This window comes from Hetaerina americana, unplaced genomic scaffold, assembly GCF_022747635.1.
Source record: "Hetaerina americana unplaced genomic scaffold, ioHetAmer1.1.p SCAF_1, whole genome shotgun sequence".
In the NCBI taxonomy this organism is placed as follows: domain Eukaryota; kingdom Metazoa; phylum Arthropoda; class Insecta; order Odonata; family Calopterygidae; genus Hetaerina; species Hetaerina americana.
The window spans coordinates 68,078,933-68,100,512 of NW_027286069.1; the positions used below are offsets into that span (position 1 = coordinate 68,078,933).

The 21,580-nt window shown below is 35.2% G+C and overlaps 1 protein-coding gene across 1 annotated transcript in view; it reads left to right on the forward strand.

Annotated features, from left to right (window-relative positions):
• Ddc (aromatic-L-amino-acid decarboxylase) overlaps positions 1-21,580 on the forward strand; it is a 38,495-nt gene that overhangs the window by 10,543 nt on the left and 6,372 nt on the right. Inside the window, exons 2-10 of the mRNA XM_071583072.1 lie at positions 11,804-11,912; positions 12,144-12,264; positions 12,545-12,658; positions 13,227-13,346; positions 13,514-13,643; positions 15,635-15,783; positions 17,684-17,795; positions 19,345-19,462; positions 21,142-21,232. Of these exons, the coding sequence (XP_071439173.1) occupies positions 11,833-11,912; positions 12,144-12,264; positions 12,545-12,658; positions 13,227-13,346; positions 13,514-13,643; positions 15,635-15,783; positions 17,684-17,795; positions 19,345-19,462; positions 21,142-21,232 (1,035 nt within the window). The 5' untranslated portion in view covers positions 11,804-11,832. The remainder of the gene's footprint in view (positions 1-11,803; positions 11,913-12,143; positions 12,265-12,544; positions 12,659-13,226; positions 13,347-13,513; positions 13,644-15,634; positions 15,784-17,683; positions 17,796-19,344; positions 19,463-21,141; positions 21,233-21,580) is intronic.

A 21,580-nucleotide genomic window follows, 5' to 3' on the forward strand; every position in this document is an offset into this window, starting at 1 on the left:
TATAGCGAAAACTCGATAAGTTGAGTGGGGGGTTAAGCATTATGGCTTGAAAGGAAAAAACTTGGGAAAAGTATGATTCAATCTTAGTTTCTACTTGTGCCTTAACAATAAGTATGAAGTATTTTATCAGTCGATTCAATTCTATTTGATCCTTGATGACTGTTATTAATCCGTATTTTTTCACTTCATTACAGAAGTGACTTGTGAATCTAATGGTTTGATGGAACTGGTCGTAATTTGGAATAGATTGGATTTGAATTGAATATTTAATTATCTAGTTTATTTATTTAAATCTTATTTATTTATTTATATTTATTGTGCAAGATGGCTGATTTGGATCTATACAAATATTTATAATTTTTGGTCTTTCGATGAAATTATTTCTTGGTTATAGCGCTGGGGAATTAATTGTTCCTAAATGGTTCTTTTTTGTATTTTCTTAGTTTGATGTGTACATTTAAAATTATTTTTTTACCAATTTCTCACTGAACAACAAGTGACACTAATGCGACTTAATCGTTATTCTTCCATTCGTTACCGGTTATCAATCCGTTTATATCTGAAGAATCTGTTTACTTCAGTGAAGTAATAAAAAAGTACAATTTATTTCACAGCCAAGGCACTTAAATCTATTTGTCTTCGTCTGAGGGTACTAATTATGCGATTGGAATTAATTGACGTCAATGGAACGCTCGGTGACGCTGCTTTTCAGCGTATTTTCCGGAAACTTGTGAAAAACATTTCCATCTGTCACAATAAGAAGTCTGTGAGAAGCCCCCGAACATAGCGTTACCTACGCTAAACTTCAGATAAATCTACAGAAAAAAGACTGCGCTCTCCAGAATTTTGAACCCAAGAAATTCATTTCCGTGCACATTGCCTAATAGGCTTCACTAGTAATCATGGATATTACGGGAAATAGCGCCGGCTAGTTATCAAATTAGTTCTGTACTGAGAGTCGTACCTACGAAGCGAGCAGTTACAAAGGCACATGTGAGAAAGAAGGATGGATATCTGTACGAGAGCTCTCTCTTTTTCAAAGGGAATTTACACGGATAAAGCTAAGGGAGACAAAGGTCGGCCCAGAGTTCCCTTCATTTTGGCAGCTCAAACAAAGGAAGTCTTCGAATGCGAAATAACCTTTTTTTCATTCTCTGTACAAAATAGGCGCGATCACGGACGAGTACGAAGGGAGCCTTAGATACGCGACTCGCGGTACGGGCCTAACGTAGGGGTGATGGTACCATGGAAGGACTTAGTTTCGGATTAGCGAAAAAGTGATTTTTCACTGTTGTAAATCCTAAGACAATCAACTTTTGATGACAGTAATTTTTAACACTATGAGGAGTGCGATTAGAAGAAAAACTCAGCCATGATTGGAAAACAATGGAATGCAGGCCTATGTTCACCGTGGGTTACTCGCAGTTAGCTATTGTGCAGAATGGTCATTTCAAATATTTCGTACACATGAACGACTGGCAATAAATATGGCGTGATTAGGATTGTCGGCCGAAATTTGTCCAGAACGTGCGCTGCCGTAGTAGAGCGCTCGAGACAGGATCGGTATCAAAAACTGTTGCGTAGCCATTGTCGGTATGGTGAGTTTCCGCATAAGTAGTTCAAGGTCCGCTGATCGCATCGCCCTTTCGCTTTTCCCGCTCTGCATGAGGAAGTTGCATGGGCGGCGGGCCGGACTGGCGAGAGTAGTGGGGGGAGGAATTTCTCATTCACAATCAGTCATACCCCTGAGGGGGTTGGAAATCTGGAAAGGTAATCGTTCGAGGGGACGTCCTGTCCTGGGCGGTGGGCCCCAAACTCCCCGGGGCGGGGAATAGGCAACACGGACTGAAGCAATGAGTCGAACGGCTTGCGTGGGCACTTGAGTTTTGAGATCGTTAATATTTCGAGCCCGAGACCACTTTCAACACTTCAGCGGTTCATTGAATTGACCAAGCGCCACTGCTGCCCGAGTTTTCCTCGGGGAATTTCCCTATCGGATTCTGACGTCAGGTGCTTGCGGGCAGTGCACTCGCTCCACTATCATTGAGATGAAAGCTATGATCCTTGAAGCAGGACAAGGCATTTCACTGCGAAACTCATTTCGCCTGATCTCTATCTGCATCATACGTACTTTCCTGGCGGTACGGCGTTCAACTATATCAAACTCGGCTCCTTTCATCTTGCACTACAATTAAATCTGACAAAACGAGCAGTATAATGGAGGAGAAGATCCGCGTGGCATAATCGTGGTCGAATGTAAGGATGCGGACTTGGCCATAAATACCGGGTAAAGTGATAATTTTTACAAATTCTTGTGAAGATCAGCGACGTCCTCATTTATCTTAACAATGCCCATTCCATTTGAAATCGAGCATGGAAATCCGGAATCGCTGGAATTCTACTCCCACTTTCATACATCGTGTTCCATTACCCTCTCGGATTTCCCTTTCCAATTTTTCAAAACCTGTATGTCTTCAATTCAGATTCCTTTTTTTCCCCTTTGCAACCATTTCCCGTCGGTGGGTAATGTGGGCCACAAATGAAAAGATGCTCTGACTTATTGCCCATGCACGTGGTTAAAGTAAAACCTATGTTATCATTCCGTAATGCTGAAATGTGTATTATAACTTCTGGGATTGGTGAAAAATATGTCATAATCCCGAAGCCACAAATCCTTGGACATTGTGAAAACAAACTATAGTAACTTTAGATGTGCAAATAAAATTGTTTTCATCAAAATTATAGGTTTTGCAGTTTAAAAATCACCACTTACTCCACAATTTTGAAATTTTTTTTTATTATTTATAAAAGTTGATAAATTAACATGGAATTACATAAATTCAATTAATCATTAAAAATATGCTGTTATAATTCTTTCCACTATTATTACAACGAATAATGGCCAGTAAGTAAATAATATCCTCTTTTTTTCTATTAAATCGAAGCTTAACGCTTCCATAATGTTCGCGAAAATGAAGCAGTGTCATGACTTGCATTTTCTCTTATAATTGCAGTATTTTTCCTCTGAGTTACGGCATTGGAAGATCTACTCCCACTTGATAAACCCAACTTATCATAATGCTAATGAATACACAGTATGCAATGTAATCGCCATTTATTTCCTCTTAACAGCTGATGTTTTTCCTCGTTACACGGTGAAATTAAAACTATAGCAAAATCGGAGTTCTCTATTGATGACGATGGTGACGAGGAATACGCAGTTATTAGGACCATGTTATAAATCCTACGTGGGTCGCTATTGCCTAATATACCTTGCTTAAAAGCGGTGTCACCATATTTGCGCGTCAAAATCTAATTCAGAACAGCTACTCCTCGAATAGTTGGATGGAAAATATTTATGTTAAATAATATTTCAGAGGTGGTGAATTCAATTTTTTTAATTTGAGGGTATTAAAACTGAATTTACATACGAAAAAAACGTTTGAATATTAAAATGATCTTATGTCAAGTGTCACTTGCTGTGGCTAGAATTTGGGCAACATAAATCAGTCGTAACAGATAACAAAAATTATTGAACATACAATTTTGTCTTTGATTAATCGGTTTGGTTGCCTTCTCACATTATTCTAATAATAGGCAAAAGTTAAACGAGCAGATTAATATTAATTCACACGAACGTGTAGTAATGATTTCCATTATCTATAGAAATGAACTGCAGTTCCGAATGTAACTCTATAATCAAATTACTTATTTTAATGCAAATTGGTCGTAACTATATAGAAATGCAATTAGTTCTGAGCGTAGTAAAATTTTTGGGACAACATTTCTTGATAATGTTGATTTATGAAATTACTCAACCTAGTCCTTACATTTAGATGCGTTTTGTGCCCTGGAAAGGGCAGGGCCATTGAATGCGTTTTGCTTTCAGTAAATATAAGCTAATGCAAAATGAGATTCCGCGTCTTATGGCGCTGTTTTTTCTATGTGCAGAATTGGTCAGAAGCTCGAATCATTTACTTAAGATTTAGAAACTCGCATTATTTAACCTTTGGCAGTGGGGGAATTCCAGAGGGCTAACTTACCTGAGAGAGACCCAGAGTTGGTAAATTCTGAAAATTATCGTATTACTTTCTGTTAATAGCCATGACCTTTGTCGTAATTTACCTAAGGGAGACAAAGGTCGGCCCAGAGTTTCCTTCGCTTTGGCTGCTCAGACAAAGGAAGTCTTCGAATGCGAAATGAGTTTTTTTCTCACTCTCTGTACGAAATCGGCGCGATCACGGACGAGAGCAAAGGACCATTACTAAGTGGTTTAATTTTTTGATAAATGCGGAACATATAATCTACACCTTATGTAATGCATCGTTTTAATAGTATTCCGCTTATATTATCAGTTATATTAAAGCGCTAATAGGATTTAAATCAAACCGGTACATTTTAAATAAATCAAAACCAACCTATAGTTTAGTCAAAATGTTCATTGGAAAATTTATATTACATAAGAGGAAATGTATTAGCATCATACATAATATTATAAATTTCTCTCCAAATTTTACATCATATAAAGGCGACCAGAAGTTTCTTTACGTTAAGAGAGAACGTTTGAACGCTAATGATGGTTTGCCTAACTAGGCAATCATTAGCCTAATAAGGCAAACAATCATTAGTGTTTAAATGAGTTGCGGTTTATTAGCTCGCACCATGTTTTTCATTAGTAAACTTGTAGCAGAACCCTTTTAAAATGATCACTGAATTATCATTTGATCCAAAATTTTCTTATAGCGAGAAAGATAAGAATTTTTCCCGTTGCCATACGTATTTTGTATTTTCTCTTTTTGATATTGTTTTTATAGCTACTATAGGATTGATGATTGAATCATATTCATTATTTTGTAAAGGTCGTCGGCTTTCCCATAAGCATTTATTTTTGAAGAATTGGCTCGAAAAGAATTTTAAATTCTATATTGCCGGATTTTGAAATTGTTGGGTGGTTAAAAGTTAAAGTAGTTTTCGCATATTACCGTCATTTGTCTCAATAATCGACCGAATGAAAATTACTCTCAATTGCCTGCCTATAGGTTAACTAGGATACTTATTTCGACTTGACTTCTCTTCATTATGGTCCTATTCCTACCTATGCTGCCTCTTTATCCCCTGGGCGTTAGTATACGGCGTTGCGTTGATGTAAACTGGAGGAGAAAATATGAAAATGTCAGTAATTCTTCGGGACGGTTAACCGCTGGAGGCACGCCTGGTAGAGACAGCTCTAATTTTCCTGTTAAATTTGGCGTCAAACATCTCTGTGGTTATCTTTTGCTCTAATTAGTTGCCGAGGGCTACAGAAGTTTGCTTTTAATGGTAATTAAACCTGTAATTGATATTTCTATTCATAGGTGTGTATGTTTTCAAAGACTTTCTCTGTTGTTTTCCTCGTGCTGGGAAAGGTATGCTATATACAAGATGATTGGGAAATGGACTGGATATGTCTCTTCGTCAAATACGTTCTTTCTATCACGCATATTTAAAATGGCAAGAGTGATTACATCCAATGGTTCTAAGAAAAAAAAATTTCAACTCGTGAATAAATATTGACTTGAAATTAAACATTAACTCGCTACGTGGCATTTGAAATTACACGTTAACCATGAACAATAATTGTCTATAGATTTTTTTTGAACGACCGATATTATGTCTTCTAAATAGATAATTTCAGTTACCGAAAATTTAGTCAATTGTATGGCAAAACAGTTTATTTTCTATCAAATTCTGACGCGGATCTAAATGGAAGACAAAAAAATTTTTATTGGCATTTAAATTCATTCGTCCAGTAATCATCTCAATTTTAATGACTGTTTTCTCTAAACGATATTTTGCAAATATAGTGTAGGAAATTAAAATTAAAGTTTCTGAATACCACTCTGGAGACGTAAAAATGAACATGAAAGCGTGAGATAGTGGTGCTGCGTACGTGATTAAGCGGTGGCCGCGAGGACGTTCTCAGGAGATCACTCGGAGCAAGGGCGAGAGGGAAATGAAGCAAAGGCATAGGAAAAAGAAAGCAAGGAGTGTGTGACATATGATGAAGGAATAGAATAGGACGCGATATAAGCTAGGGGTTGCAAGCTGAGAGACCGATTGCTCACCACTGGTGTAGGCTGTCGCGTAAAATTGCAAGGTCATTGGGGACATTGAACCTAATGCTTATGCCAGATATTTCCTTCCTAATTTATACCTGCTTATACCAGATTCATGAGTGGATCAAACTATTTATTGTCGAACGCCAGTCAAAGTTCCTCACCACCATAAAACTCAATGCTGTGTAAACGTCCCTTAATTTTCACCTTTACTTTCTGTACACTTAAATGACTCAATTCTCTTATGGTTGATTTTTCTTGTTCTTGGACATTTTCTTGCTAATATATTTAATATGTTGATATTAGGAATATATAGTCGCCATCAAGTACTTCCAATTAATGCTAAATGGGAGTGTTTGGAGATGAAATAATATTTCACTTTGTCTCGGATAGGGAACAGTTTGAGATGGGCATGATAATCGGTCACCTGTTAATGTTTGGACAATTTTGATATCACTTGAACTGCATCATTGACAGGAAGTTATTATAAAGACGTAGATAGAGCTAACCTACTAGCCTAATTTATAATCCGCGTGTTGCTTTCAAGGCCGTAGTTTTTATCTAGTTCAGCGATTCGAAACGCCATGTAGAATGATTATTTGATGAAGGCTGTTACTGGACTTGTCTTCAATTATATTGCAACGCACAAACTATAACAACATATGAGGTATGTGAACAGGGACTTTCATTCATCAGCCAAAAAGATTTTCACCACTTCTTTAGTGCAATGAAAATTGATTTGATTTCTTTGTTGATGAATTCAAGTTTCATTACCCTCATTGCAAAAGTCACTGTAGCGTGTGCATGTTCTTTAAAATTAACATTTTTTCTTAATCATGAAATTAGAAGAAATGCAGTATATGGCTCATAAGATTGAAATGCCATTCTTATTAGTAATTGTTATCTGTATTTACAAGATGATAGGTCATAACCAGAAATATATTCTTACATGATGAAATCCCAAAAGAAACTTTTTGTCGGATTGTCTTTTCGCATTTAACAATCTTTTAGATTTGACTCTATGAAGAAAACATGGGAATGCATTCGACCCAGCGGTTGCTCACTACTTCTTAAATTCATCGACGCAATTTCCGGCTTGTGTGATAGTAAATCTGAAGTAAGTAGATTAATATTTATGTGCATTCCTAGGATACCCGATCAAGTACTTGGGAATAAATCACCTGATCCCATTTCAGCGTTAGGGGTTATGACGATTTCGCTTAACAATTTAGTCCCAGCACGAATATTAGCTCAACGGTTTATGCGGCTCATGTCAAATTAACCGAACTCCTCGGCCATCGGAAATCGTGTATTCAGGGTGGGTACCCAGTTCCTTGCTTTTTGGTGTAAAGAATAAACAAGATGAAGCTAATATTTTCGCCTGGATTTTCTGGTGTCAGACTACTTGGATAAAATTAAACAAATGGACTGGCACTGGAAGATGAAAAGGATCTTTATTCCCTCGGAATTTTGCGTGTTGTCGGTGTTACGGGCTTTCCTACATTTTCGTACATGTTTAAAGTCACAACGCAGCCACAAAACGGAATATTTTTTGCGTGGGTTTATTGAATATGTTATTCGTCGGTTAGTATTTTCCACCAAGTATACCTCCTCAAGTAGTATACAAGTATTCAAATAAAGAATTCGATTATGCGTATAAAATCAATATCCATTGACAGATGAATGAATGGAAAACTGCCAGGTATAATCACAACACGTGTGATCATTATTATTTTATTGCGAGTGTAAATTCATTATCTACTATTTTATGAGAACATTAAATGGCATTCTTTGCTGAACAGTTCCATAAGAATGCAATAGTTGTCTTCAAATATTATATGAGAGTAAGGAAAATGTGTGTGCTGTTTGTATTGCGTTGGGAGATGCTGGCGTGTTCCTCCACATTTTGCATACCAATAAATAGTTTATACAATGTAGTTATTTTTTCTGCAGGGAAGAGCTATTTCTTCTCTCTAGGTTTATATTTTAATCGTTCTTTCCTTTTAAAATTTAAATTCATGTATGCATGTGGAATGAAAATGGTCATTATGTTGGTTTCTTACATTATGGTTTCATTTCAGTGTTCAATGGAAATCGCGTGTTGTTAGATATATCAATGTTCGAGGGACCACGTAACATAAAATAGTCGAAGCTCGTCGTGAAACCTAGACATATTTGAACTCCAAGCCAAGCATTTGGATGAAACTGATAAAATAATAAACTCGTAGTGGTAGTATTTATGGTAGGCGGCCGACAGCTGAGGTCATTTGCGCCATAAGGGATGGATAGGAAAGGATTAAGGGTGGAGAGAAACCCGGCGTCGGTATTAGCCTGAAATCTCGATCCAATGAAATCTCGTTCCCTACTCGAGGATCCCGACCCTTTGGGTGGGAAGCCAGTACGATAGCCACCGCAACATCTGGATCCCCAAAAAAACTCATTCGAGAAGCTTTGTAAATTCTTGGGCCCTCTTCGACGAGGATAGAAGGCGAAAGAATGAGGAATCACACCAATCGGGCGCTAATTTCACTTCACTCAGTCGCTCATTGATTTCCGCCTCTCCCGATCCACGAGGTTTGGGTAATTAATTCTGTATGCGTTTCATTAGCAGTGCCAGTTGGTGGCTTTTCTGTTGAAAGTTATTTCATAAATCATTCTTTTATTATTCAAAGAAGGTGTGTGGTATTATCGCAGCCTAGTTGGATTTGTGGAATAGTTCGCTGTGGAAATTTCTTCTATTTTGCATTTACCATGAAGTATTAGAACGAAAATTATTCCATCACCAATATATCTATAAGGTGCTACAACCATTATACGTTGTCATCCGTTTCGCATGAGGAATATGAATAGGAATTAATTTTCTTGGCTTTTGATAAAGGATCATTTCCATGTTCATTGATTGTGAACAAAATTATAGCAATGAATGTAAAAATGACTTGTGCATAACATGAAAAGAACCTGTTAAATTCAATCGGCAGGATGTAATTGACTTCTGTCCCACCGCCTCCCACTCAACTCACGAAGATGCCATTTTCCACGTTCAAAACCTGTGGACGATGAATTTTCCAAATACCATCCCGACTACGATTCGAACCCTCCCTTGAAAATGAATTTAATTTGAATTTTAGTTCCTTCGCTTTAGTAACCCTGCTTAAAAAGTGTTCCTTGGATCCAAGTGAATGATTATGCCATCCAAAGTAATGTCCTACGGGTAGAAAGAAAATAATCAAGCTTCAGCAGCTTCTATACGCGGATAACTGTGGTGTTCCGGATCCAGTATTGTTAACACGCGTTTGCCACTGCAACGGTTTTAGGGAATGAAAGTTGTCGATAGTATAGCTGATCACATGAGATTCGATTGGAATGTGCATTGCGAGGGAATGAGAGAAAAGTGGTTTGAAGGTGACAAAAGTTAACGTAACGCGTACATTCATGGCACACTTCAGTAGGAGGGAGAAATCAGTTTGCATTGACCCTAATGAAAGTGTGATCATCCCGACTGCGAAAAATTCCAGGTTTTTTCTGGGACAGTGGGAAGGGTGGTTGTACAATGGCGCCAAGGCATATTCGGACGCCCTCTGAAGCTTAAGGACCTCTTTTCCTCCAAGTGCTTAGTGCGCCAAGATCGGGTCTCTCAAAACTTCATATTAGATTTATTAGTATTTGGTAATTAGGTTAAAAAGGGGTATTTGGGGGAAGAATATAACAAATATGAAAAAATATAATATGTTCATTATTCGCTGAAAACCGATTACTTTACTTCTGAAATTGTGCGTGTCCCTGGATTTATAGTCAGAGACCGTCACCAACCAGGTTATGTCTCCGAGAACCTCCGTTCATAGGCATGCACTGCTACGAGTGGTTGTAAATTATTCTCATCCCCCCATCAAACTTGAACTTTGTGAAAGTTAGGATTGGCCTTCGGAAGAGGGGTGATGCAACGTACCAAAGGCATAACAGCATATACTCAGCGTATACTCGTATGCTGCGAAATATGAAACGAGATCTTAGAAGTTAAGGTTTTTTTTAAAGAATGTCATAATGATAATTTCAAGCAGATACCCTGCCTGACACATTAGTGTCAAATTAAATAAACTCACAATACGGATTAGGATATATAGAAATAGCTCATGTGGTGAAAATTATTAGTTTGCCACTGGAAAAATTATCGCCCCTAGATATAGAATAATGAATATATCCTAAATAGGGTTACCAAAACCAATGGCATTTCTCAATTTGATAATATTTTGACATTTTTAAGTCCTGGTGGGGTTTACGGATAGTTATCAAACTTGAATCGGGCAATAATTTCAACTGTAGCAAATCAATGAAGGACGCTTAGTTAAATACCTTTAGTGTTTCTATTGGAAATTAAAAAAGGATTTCTTAAAACTAGTAACTGAAAAAACCTCAATTTCACGTGTGGAGGAAAATAAACAGGATTGCTTATCACAAAAAAAGTAAATTAAAAAACGCATTGGAAAATGTCTTTAATACAGAAAATCGGTTTTTTACTTTCGATTCTTAAGTAATACCAACTAGAATTTGATCTTTCTAATCTTGCAGTAATTCAAGACTCTTCCAAACTTCGGACAAACTCTAATCAAATAGTTCAGTATAGTAGATAATTAAGAATACATGTATTTTTCAAAAAATTCTGTACATTTAACAGCCCATCCGTTAAAAAATTGACAATGGACATTATTAAAGTAAAATATGAAAGTGTGTACAAATATAAATTCAATATACCATTATATCATATTTTTGTTTTGGATGAAAGAATTAGTTACTGTTTTACGCAGAAATGTTTGACGAAACGACTGGCATAGAATGATGCCAAGACTGAACTGTTGCCTGCGGTCAAAAACTTAGTTTTACGAGAGCCAATTGGATCATATTCTCGTTTCCAATCTTGGCCGAGATTTGCTACGCGCTGGACTTCTAATTGCTCACAAGCCGCCTTCTCAAGGTCGAGGTAGTGGTTAAAATAAAGTTTTTTTCGTATTTAATTTCCAAAATTAGAACATTCGGTGCCACACGAAAATCTGTATAATAAACCTGACATTTAAGCGCGAAATTTTCTCTTTTAAATAAAGAATTTCTCGATAAAATTCCTTGTAAATAACATACCGAATAGTCTTCACCGAATTGCACGCTAATTGTATGTGATCGTCTTGATTTCTGTTTCCTGAATTTTGAGGAGGGATTCTCATTGGCCCCAATTGGCCATGATTATTAAAAAAGGATTAAGAGCTAGATTCCCTGAACGAAAAGGATATTTAGCCAGGCATAGTACAACCAAAGACGTACGGATATGCTGACCTAAATATTTTTTCAAAAATCTTTGAATTCGTAAGATGGTGGTTCCAATAAACCAATGGGCGGGGTGAGCGGCGGTGCCCCAGGTATTTTATTTACGTCAAATGCGCCCCTCGGCTGGCGGCAGATCAATTCACCTTAATAGGAAATGCCCAAAAATGTTTTCCATTACATAACAGATCATTGCATTACTTTCATTGACGGAGGACGTACGACACGGTGACCTAGCAAATTGAAAAGAGAATATACCGTCCCGTCTTTCGCTCTGTTTTACTCTTCTATTAACTCGGGATGAATACTTTATTGATAAAATATTAGATACCGTTATCTTGAAATATTATTTACATTTCAGTAGGTTAATTTTTCTCCATTCAATGTACTTTTAACAGGATCTACATTAAAATATCCCAGAGTAAAAATGGATACAAAAACCTTCAAAGAATTTGCAAGGAGCATGGTGGATTACATTGGGGATTATCATGACAACATCCGAGAAAGGTAGGTAAAAACTGATGAATCTTTGCATTTTTAGTGAACTTAAAACATTTGTAATCTGACTTGAGATAGTTATGATTTCAATATTTTTGTTTCCTGAAGTGTTCAAAGCCTTCCTAAACTGATTATCCATGACTTAGGTGTTCTTATGTCAGTAGCTATATTTAAATATATCTTCCCATATTATTAGCTGTCTATTATTATCTCATGACCATTGTTTTCTGTTCTAACAAGGCGAGTTCTTCCAACTGTTGAGCCTGGTTATTTGAGACCCCTTATTCCAGATGAGGCCCCTGAGGAGCCAGAAAAGTGGCAGGATATAATGGCAGATCTTGAAAGAGTAATAATGCCTGGGGTAAGACTTCATTTTGATGCTTGCTAGTGTGCTGAATGTTAACTTGTCTGTTTGATACACTCATACATTAGAACCTTGCCTGTACAGTTATGTCATAAATAAGTTTGTCATATTTGGAGCGGATTTGCGACTGCAATCAATCAATTCATTTATGTTCAAGGATTTGTATGATTGGCAGTGTGATTTAACAGCACAAAGTAGGGGTTTAACTTATGTTAATGTACTAGGATAATTTATTTGCTATGAATTAAAAATAAATATGGCATTAATTTAATTACAGGTCACACACTGGCATTCTCCATCTTTTCATGCTTATTTTCCTACTGCAAACTCTTACCCAGCAATTGTAGCAGATATGCTCAGTGGTGCTATTGCTTGCATTGGTTTTACATGGGTAAGTTAATCAACCAACTGATCGTAATCAAGCTCCAAAGTGAGGTACTACATATCACCAGCACTTGATAATATGAATCTTTTCTTTTTGAGTTCTAGTTTAAATTAATATTCAATTCAATTTAATTCAATTTATTCCTTCACCATAAGCATAGAATTATGCATGGCTTTGTCAATACATGTTTTACACTTCATATCAATAAAAGATGTTATGCAAAATATCAAAACAATATGAAAAATACAAATACATACAATTTACAATTTTCTTGGGATTAACACATTCCTATTATACATTTAAAATGGTATGCATTATTGAAGTTAGTATGGTCTGTTTAACCATCAGCTAAATAAATTCTGCTTGAGGCCAAAGTTAACCAGAGATTTTCCAGTCCCTTAAACTTTCTAATCAAAAGTTTCCAGCCTTGAATAAAATTTATATTATTTTAATGGTCCTTTTAATCATGAACTTGAGTTTGGTATGTGGGCCTGAATTGTCACGGTTACTGACAAGCAGCTCACGAAATATATAAACTGTTAATTCAAGGATTTATGTTCCTAACTGTTCATAGATTGCCAGTCCTGCATGCACAGAACTGGAAGTTGTTACCTTAGATTGGCTTGGGAAGATGCTGGAATTGCCACCAAGCTTTTTAGCATGCTCAGGTGGTAAAGGAGGCGGAGTCATTCAGGTCAGTACTTATGTAATTCACTTCCTGAACTTCATCTCATTTCATACGACTCTACTTTATAAAAACTTACTTTTCTGAGTATGAAGTAATATGATTTTAGATTAAAATGAGTTGGACTAAACTAAATATGGTTGACATTTATTTTAACCAATTTTTTCCTTAAATAGGGAACAGCTAGTGAAGCTACTTTGGTTGCATTGTTGGGAGCAAAAGCAAAAATCATAAAGAAGGTTAAGGAAGAACACCCTGACTGGGATGACTATAAAATTATATCAAAGCTTGTTGCATATGCATCAGGTGGGTACCGCTGCCAATTTTCAGGGGTAACTTTTATATTGGTGGAAAATTTTTACCTACCCTCTTAAACAAACCCATTTGCCAATCAAGCTTACGTTCTTGGCGCTTTCATTTTCCACAATGTGTTATGTACTCAACACAATTAAAGAATACCTGTTAATTTCATACAGGAAAATTTTCTCTTTAATTTTTGGTGTAATGCTATTAAGTGTTATGTTACTCTTAAATTCCCTTTTTCCATTCTGGCTGTGCACAACTATTTGAAATGTTGATATCAGCTAGCCCAAGTCTTGGTTACTAATAAAAACTATAACTTCTTTGAGAAATGGGGCAATTTTTAACATTAAGAGGAATACCTAACAATGGGACTATTATCTATTATTACCTACTATCTACCTATATTATCTTCTTTTTCCTACCATTCACAATAATATGCTCAAAATAGATTATATTATTATTTTTATCCAATCTATGTGCAATCTATTGAACTCCAACTTTAGAATGCCTTCTATTTAAAATTATTTATCTCAATAACTCAATTAGGTCCTATAGAATTCTAGTATGATAATATTTATTGATAGCTTCACAAATGATTCCAGCAGTTGAAATCACATTGACATTTACTCTCATTTAACTAACTTAATGTTATTTAACTTCTTTCTAGCTTGCATGAATATGCATTTGCTTATCTTTCAGAAAAATGTACCATTATAACATACTGAAATAGCTGTTTTAATGTAAAAACTCATCATTTCACCTAATTATCAAATTATTGTCAAATACAGAACTGGAATCTATCTAATCTAAGAAGAGTTTTCAAACAGGAGAGGACACAGAATGACCATGATATTAGATGGTCTGAGCTGATAATTGCTCAGCTATCAGTACTTTGCATGAAGTGATATTGGTTTCACATGAGTTTTTTCTGTCATTGTTATGAGAGAAGAACATGAACATATTGTTTAAACATTTTCAACAAAAAATTCTTTCATACTCCAAAATGATAATAATCATTTATGTTTATCAACTTGATGTTCATTATCATTTTGGAGTATCTTGATCATTACTCCATTATACACATTTATTGAGGAATTGCTTGGTCCACACTTTGTTAATATGCACGCGCTTGAATTCTTTTGTTTATCCTTCTGCTACAATGATTTGCAGGATGAATGGAATGCACAATATTACTGCCTATGACCTAAGGCAATCATAATTTTCAGTGTAACTCTTCCCCATGTCACCTCTCGGCCTTTCAATGGAACTATCTACCCCACTACATACCCTTTTCCCTTGTGATACTCTCCATACAAATTGTATGCGTTGTCATATGGGAGAATTCTGGCAAGTGCCAAAAGTGTCAAGAAACGTCCACTAATCAAAAAAGTATTTTGCCATGTAGGCCCTGGTGTTCTTGTAATGCTATTTTCTTATCTTAGGCTATATACTATTTTCTTAGACTTGCATTTTAATTAGTATTTTATCATTGTAATACTTGGTAATACACTTTCAACTTACAAGCTAGTCTTCTTATCAAGATAAATGTTATTTACTTATCCGCATAATATGTGTATGAATTTATAAGACACTATTGTATATAGCTATTTTTACTACCAATCATGACTTGTTAGCCCTTTTCATGCATTACATGCAACTTTTAATTCTTCCATCTAATTCCTTCTATTTATGAACAAATATTTAGGCATGTATGACTATAGCTATGGATTCATGTAATCCATAATTGGTATGGTCTGTAAATGTAAAATCTTAAAAATATCTGCTCTGAGGATAACTTTTAAAACACATTACTTCATTCATAAAAATGTTTCACTAGTCAGGACCCATATTTATGAGCCATGGATTTAAAATGCTACATCATCTTGAAGTTTCACTATCTGAGTAACTTGGATTGGGCAGGCTTTGATAATCTAGTTGTGCCATGTGTATCGTTAGTGCATCTCAATTGTGATTCATTATTCTTGGATGACCAGATCAGGCACATTCATCAGTGGAAAGAGCAGGATTGCTAGGAGGAGTTAAAATGAGGCTCTTGGAGGCAGATGCAGACTTCAAACTTAGAGGAGATACTGTTGCAAAGGCTATAAGAGAGGATGAAGAAGCTGGCCTGATCCCTTTTTATGTAAGTTTCTAATTAACTAATGAACCTGAAATAAAACTGATAACTTAATGGATACTTTTTATCTTTAGCATTTACTTCATGGGTGTAAATAAGAGGACATTTCCCAAATCTAGGATATGCAAGTACTCCTCCATCTTGGTTGAGTAAATAATTATCCATCACTCCAGATAAGGTTTTTAACTGTTGTGTGTATAGTTTCTTATTACTAATATAAGGATATCTATCCTATTCTACAACCAAACTGAGGGCAAAATTTTTGGATGGTTTCTATTAATTTTAAGGTTTTAACCATTTTGCTGAAATTTAATAATTGAAATAATGTTTTCACTGTTTTCTAGACTGCTAATTGTTGCAGAGACCAAGTTTGACTCATTTTATGGTTTCGTATTTTCTTATGATGGCAATTTTTTAATATTGTTGACTTTTTTGTCAAAGTGGATTGTAACTTTGAATTTTTTTGTTCTCTGGTTGCTTTTTTTTTAAATCTCCAATGCCTCACATTTTTAATAAGCAAATTTATTTGAAGTTTACCATAAATATATTAATTAGCCTGAAAATATTTCCCATCACCTTTAACTAATATTTAATCAGCAAAAATTTTTAAAATCCTGTATACATGTATTTTATCTGCTTATGCATACTCCTCAGCATGAAAAATTGTTTCTTATGGCTAGTGAATTCACCAATCAATCAAGTGAAGACACTTTATTAGTTTAGGCCAAAAGAGTACTCTATAATAGCACTTTCATAAGGATTTGCATATTATTTTGTGGAACTAGAAGTTTATCTCAATTATCTTGCCACAATTCAAACTTGCAGACAAAACATAGACAATGACAATAGTGCCAATGCAAAGACTAATACTAGATATGTATTTCATTCTAGTGAAAGAAGATTGTCATTTAAGAGATATAAAAGATTGCATTGATATAAAGCATTGACAATGCTGATGGATGCAATAAAACTGCTCTGCAATTATAGTTATTACAAGATCTGATGCCAATATGGTATTCTCATAGACACTTTTTAGAAACTGAAAAATATATCCCAATGCTGCATAGCTACAAAGTCTTAACTCAAAAATATTTCCCTCTGACAAGAAAATTTGTAAAGGCCATGTGCCATTGCGAAGAGACTATATTTTAAAAAGGCTCATGCCTTGATTCTTGTGATATGAAGGAATTAAAAAGTTGAAAATTTCGAAAAGTATTGCTGTTAAAAATATTTAGTTTCCAATGTTCTTGCTGTGATATACATGGTTTAAGATTTAGAATTAGCCCTGACTCACATATAAAGCCTACCGAAAATAGTAGAGCAGTAATAATTTAAACATGGTTTGAATCCTGATATTAGAATAATTTGGAAAAATGTAAACCAGAATTACCCAAAGATTTTCTCAATACCCTTGCACAGTAGTATCTCATTTGAGGTGATGCTTAGATACTTACTGGGTGGTTTTAAATTGCATAATGGGGTAAGGGAACAGTGAGAAAATATATTAACATCAAAAACTACTGAAATATGGTGAAATAAACCATATTTAATAGGGATGTGAAAAAAATTCAATATATATTATTTATTATAAAATATATTATTAAATTATAGCTTAGAACAAAAAGAAAAGACATGTAGTTTACGATTTGAAAGACATTTTAGTTAGTGCTATTGCTCATAGATAAATTTGCGTAAACAATGTTGAAATAAATTGTCACAAGGTGTTCGGTCACCAGGTGACCGAAATACCGGTATTGGAGTTCTTCTTAATTATTTTTATTGGCTATAGGATTCTCTTCTTGTGACAATTTCTTCAACAGCCAATATCCACATCCTCTATTTTAATGTTGAAATAAGCATGTAATTCATTATGCACATTACCAATAGTATCATGTTTTTCTTAAAGGTCGTAGCAACTCTTGGAACTACTTGTTCATGTGCCTTTGATTGCTTAAGTGAGATTGGGCCTATTTGCAACCGTAATGATGTGTGGCTGCATGTTGATGCTGCTTATGCTGGTAAGGCAAAAATTCTTCTAATTATTGCAATTAAATCTGGCAGCAATATATGTTAATATATGGATGGAGAGAGAGAACCATATTTTGTTCTAGCCAAAAATTTTGTGAGACTTGGAAAATAATATGAAGGCACACTAGCATGTTGTATTTATTGATTAATAAAAATTACTCTGTATTTGATAATTTGTTATATGAAATATTTAAACTTAAGATACTTCCCAGGCTTAAAACGTTGGAGCAGTTGTCTGGTTATACATTTGGTCTGGCGGATACTCCAATATCTTTAATCAGTTAAGTCATTGTGACATTTTCCTTTAATGAAATTTTATTACTTTAAGCAGTAAAAGGAAAGAGTTTTTTAATCATAATTCAACCTTACCATCTGCTCCTCTCGTTAGAAAGGTCAAGAGGGGCTGTGGGTATAACACTGGTATTTGAATGTTAAATGCTAAAAAACTATCATCACTTGCTAGAAAGTGGCAATCCCCTCATGTCAGCTGCTACTCTTAATTTCTTGAAACATTTTAATCAAGTATAATCATGTATGAGACATTATATTGGCATATGAGTGCACAAAGAAATGACAACTTAAAAACTGAAGGAATATGACAAAAAATAGTCTCAATTTGTTATCTTGAAGAGTGGAATTTGGAGTTTATGTTCTGAAAATTCTTTAAGTACTCTGCAGGAAGCCTTTGGCAATGTGGAATAGAACAAGATGTTTGGACTGCTGGGAAAACTCAGAATAGATTACAACGACAGAAGAATAATCTATCAGCTATTCAAGAAGCAAGTAGCCACAATGTGAATGAGAGATGGAAGCCATAAAGAGGCTAAAATTAACAGAGGAGTTGGACAAGGATGCAACCTATCACCTGCATTGTTCAACACGTACCTGGAGGAGGCAATAGGAGAAGCATGAGACATTGAATTAAACAGAATTAGGATCAATAGAGAAGAGATAAATATGCTATGCCTTGCAGATGATATTGCAATAATAACAGAAAACCAGGAGGATCGTCCAGGGTCAATAATGTATTGCATCAAATTCTACAGAGATACAACATGAACATAAACAAGACAAAGACTGAAATCCTAATATGTGGGAGAGAGAAGCGGAATACAGTAGTCACTCAGGAAGAACAAAAATTAGATCAACTGGATTCCTTCACCTATCTCGGAAGTACCTTCACATGGGATGGAAAATGACTACAGACTCAAGCGAAGAATGGCTCAAACTAAGAGAGCATTTGCAATGAAAAGATAACTGCTATGTTCAAAGAAGATAGAACTACAGACAAGGAAACAATACGCGAAAGGATTGGTATGGAGCATGGTACTCTATGGATCAGAAGCATGAATAAAATATACCAATTAAATTTTAATAATCCTGATAATAGTGAATTTTGTATAATAATATTAATATCCTGATATGCTGCTAATAAATATTTCAGCTATGACTTTTTTTTAGCAATAAGTTTAGAACAAGATAAAATCACATTTATTGGTTGCTCTAAATCCTCATTACTGAAAAATACATTTGTTACAGGTTCTGCCTTCATTTGCCCTGAAATGAGATATCTGATGGCTGGTATAGATTGTGCCGACTCCTTTAATTTCAATCCACATAAATGGATGTTGGTAAACTTTGATTGCTCTGCCATGTGGTAAGTTTTTCTACCAATATTATAATATATTAATCACTTTCTACATCATAATTTTTTTACTAATCAATTTTCTAAGTTGTCAGTGAGAACATCAATTACGATATTTGTTGAATATTATGAAAGAAACCGGTGTAATATTCTAGTGGGTATATTTTTTGGGAATAGTTCAGAGGTCCCAGATTTTAATTTGGATAAAGCCATTGGGGACCCCCATTGAAAACCAAGTTACCTGGTGCTGCCCTTTGGTGGAAGAAGTAAAAGGCCCAGAAGCTGATGTGGCAGCCCCAGACAATGTTTTGTATGCCTCTGACTTGTGATTTTTAATGCATGACAACTTTATGGGAAGCGCAAGAGTACTGACCCCAAACTGGGCCTCTTAACCTGAATGTGTGAATTTCATATATTCAGGGTAGGAGAGACTGTTATGCACACTTTCAAGTGTGTAAATTAATAATTGAAATTAAACTCCTTGATTCATTGCTAAAATTTGTCATTAATCAATTCACGAGTTACTTTAAGGTACTATTCACTGTAGGTAGTTGCAATATTTACTTCATATTAATGATTATTTCAAAAGTTGATTTTTATTTTTTTGTTTTAAATTTAACAATATAGCAATAGTAATTAGTGAAAGGCATCTAATGATGCATGGATGTCTACAGCAGTAAACTTGACACTAAAATGGTTGGGAATGGAAACTAGGCCAAGATAAAACAGCTGAACCAAAACTTAAGTTGAGCCATTTATGTGCCATATCTTCACTGTCAACACAATTCGGTGTTGCATTAGTATCCACCCCAATTTGGATTTCAAGTTTTCAGTTCATAGAATTTGAGAGTATGCAGTGGCAATTAAGCTAATTTAATTTCTTATGATAAGCTCAATAGTAAACAACTTTAAAAATAAATTAACATGTATCTGGTTATTTCTGCATAAAATAAATAACTTTATTGAATGAATTAACTTTCCTAGAAGTTGTGAAGGGTCTCGGGTTTTCCTGGCGTATGGTATTCAAGATGTTCTCTCGGGTTCCCCACCGGGTCAGGTTGCAGTACACCGACATTTCACCCTGAAGATGATGGCAGAGTCAGCCTTTGAAACGTCGGTGTACTGCAACCTGACCCGGTGGGAAACCCGAGAAAACTTCTTGAATTTCCTAGAAGTTACTTTAGCAGTGATGTCACTCTTTATGATGTGCAGTCACCCCAATACCTGAAACTCTGTTACCCTCAGGTATGAGTGAACCTGACATGATTCAACCTGAAATAATTACTTGGACTTACTTTTTAACTCCTGACTAATGTGAAGTAATTAATGGAATAAATCTTGAATAAATGAAAATAGCAAAATTCTAAAAATAAAATTTGGGAAAAACTAGTACCAACTCGTAACAATAATGAACATTGAGTTGTTTTCAATGTCTTAGGTTGAAGCAGGATGATGACTTTTTCTTTTTATAAATGTATCATTTTTCTACAGTGGGATTGATCGAACAATAGAACACAAATCCACCATTTCACTAAATTGTGGGATGTAACTTGTTAAAACAAACTACATAATAGATTTTCATTCATTATCTTTGGCAACAGATACCATTTATTGCTTATTATCTTTAAAGGGACAGCTAAAATTGAAATTTCCAGCATGCATGTCAAAGAATTGTTTTATTTTGTTCTCAGGTTGAAAGATCCCACGTATGTAGTCAATGCTTTCAATGTTGACCCTCTGTACTTAAAGCATGACCAGCAAGGAGCTGCACCTGATTACAGGGTATGTGATAGTATTAATGATAATAATTTTACAATTCAGCCAAAATTCTGTGATGAACTTCAAATGAGTACACTTCATATGCTGTGCATACTATGCGAATATTCTCTACCTTTCTACTTTTGATTAAACAGTATGCTTGAAAAGATATCAAATTGAATTTTTCATTTGTTTACAATTTAAGATTTTGCCATTGAAATGTGCATATTCAGAAATTGAAAAATGACATCTGGTGCTAAAAGTTTGTGATAATTTGTGTGGGCTGTGTGCTCTCTGGGGTTGATAATCCCTTTCACGAAGGTTTCAATAAATGTATGGCTTATTTTACTTGGTAATTTAGAAACCAGCTTC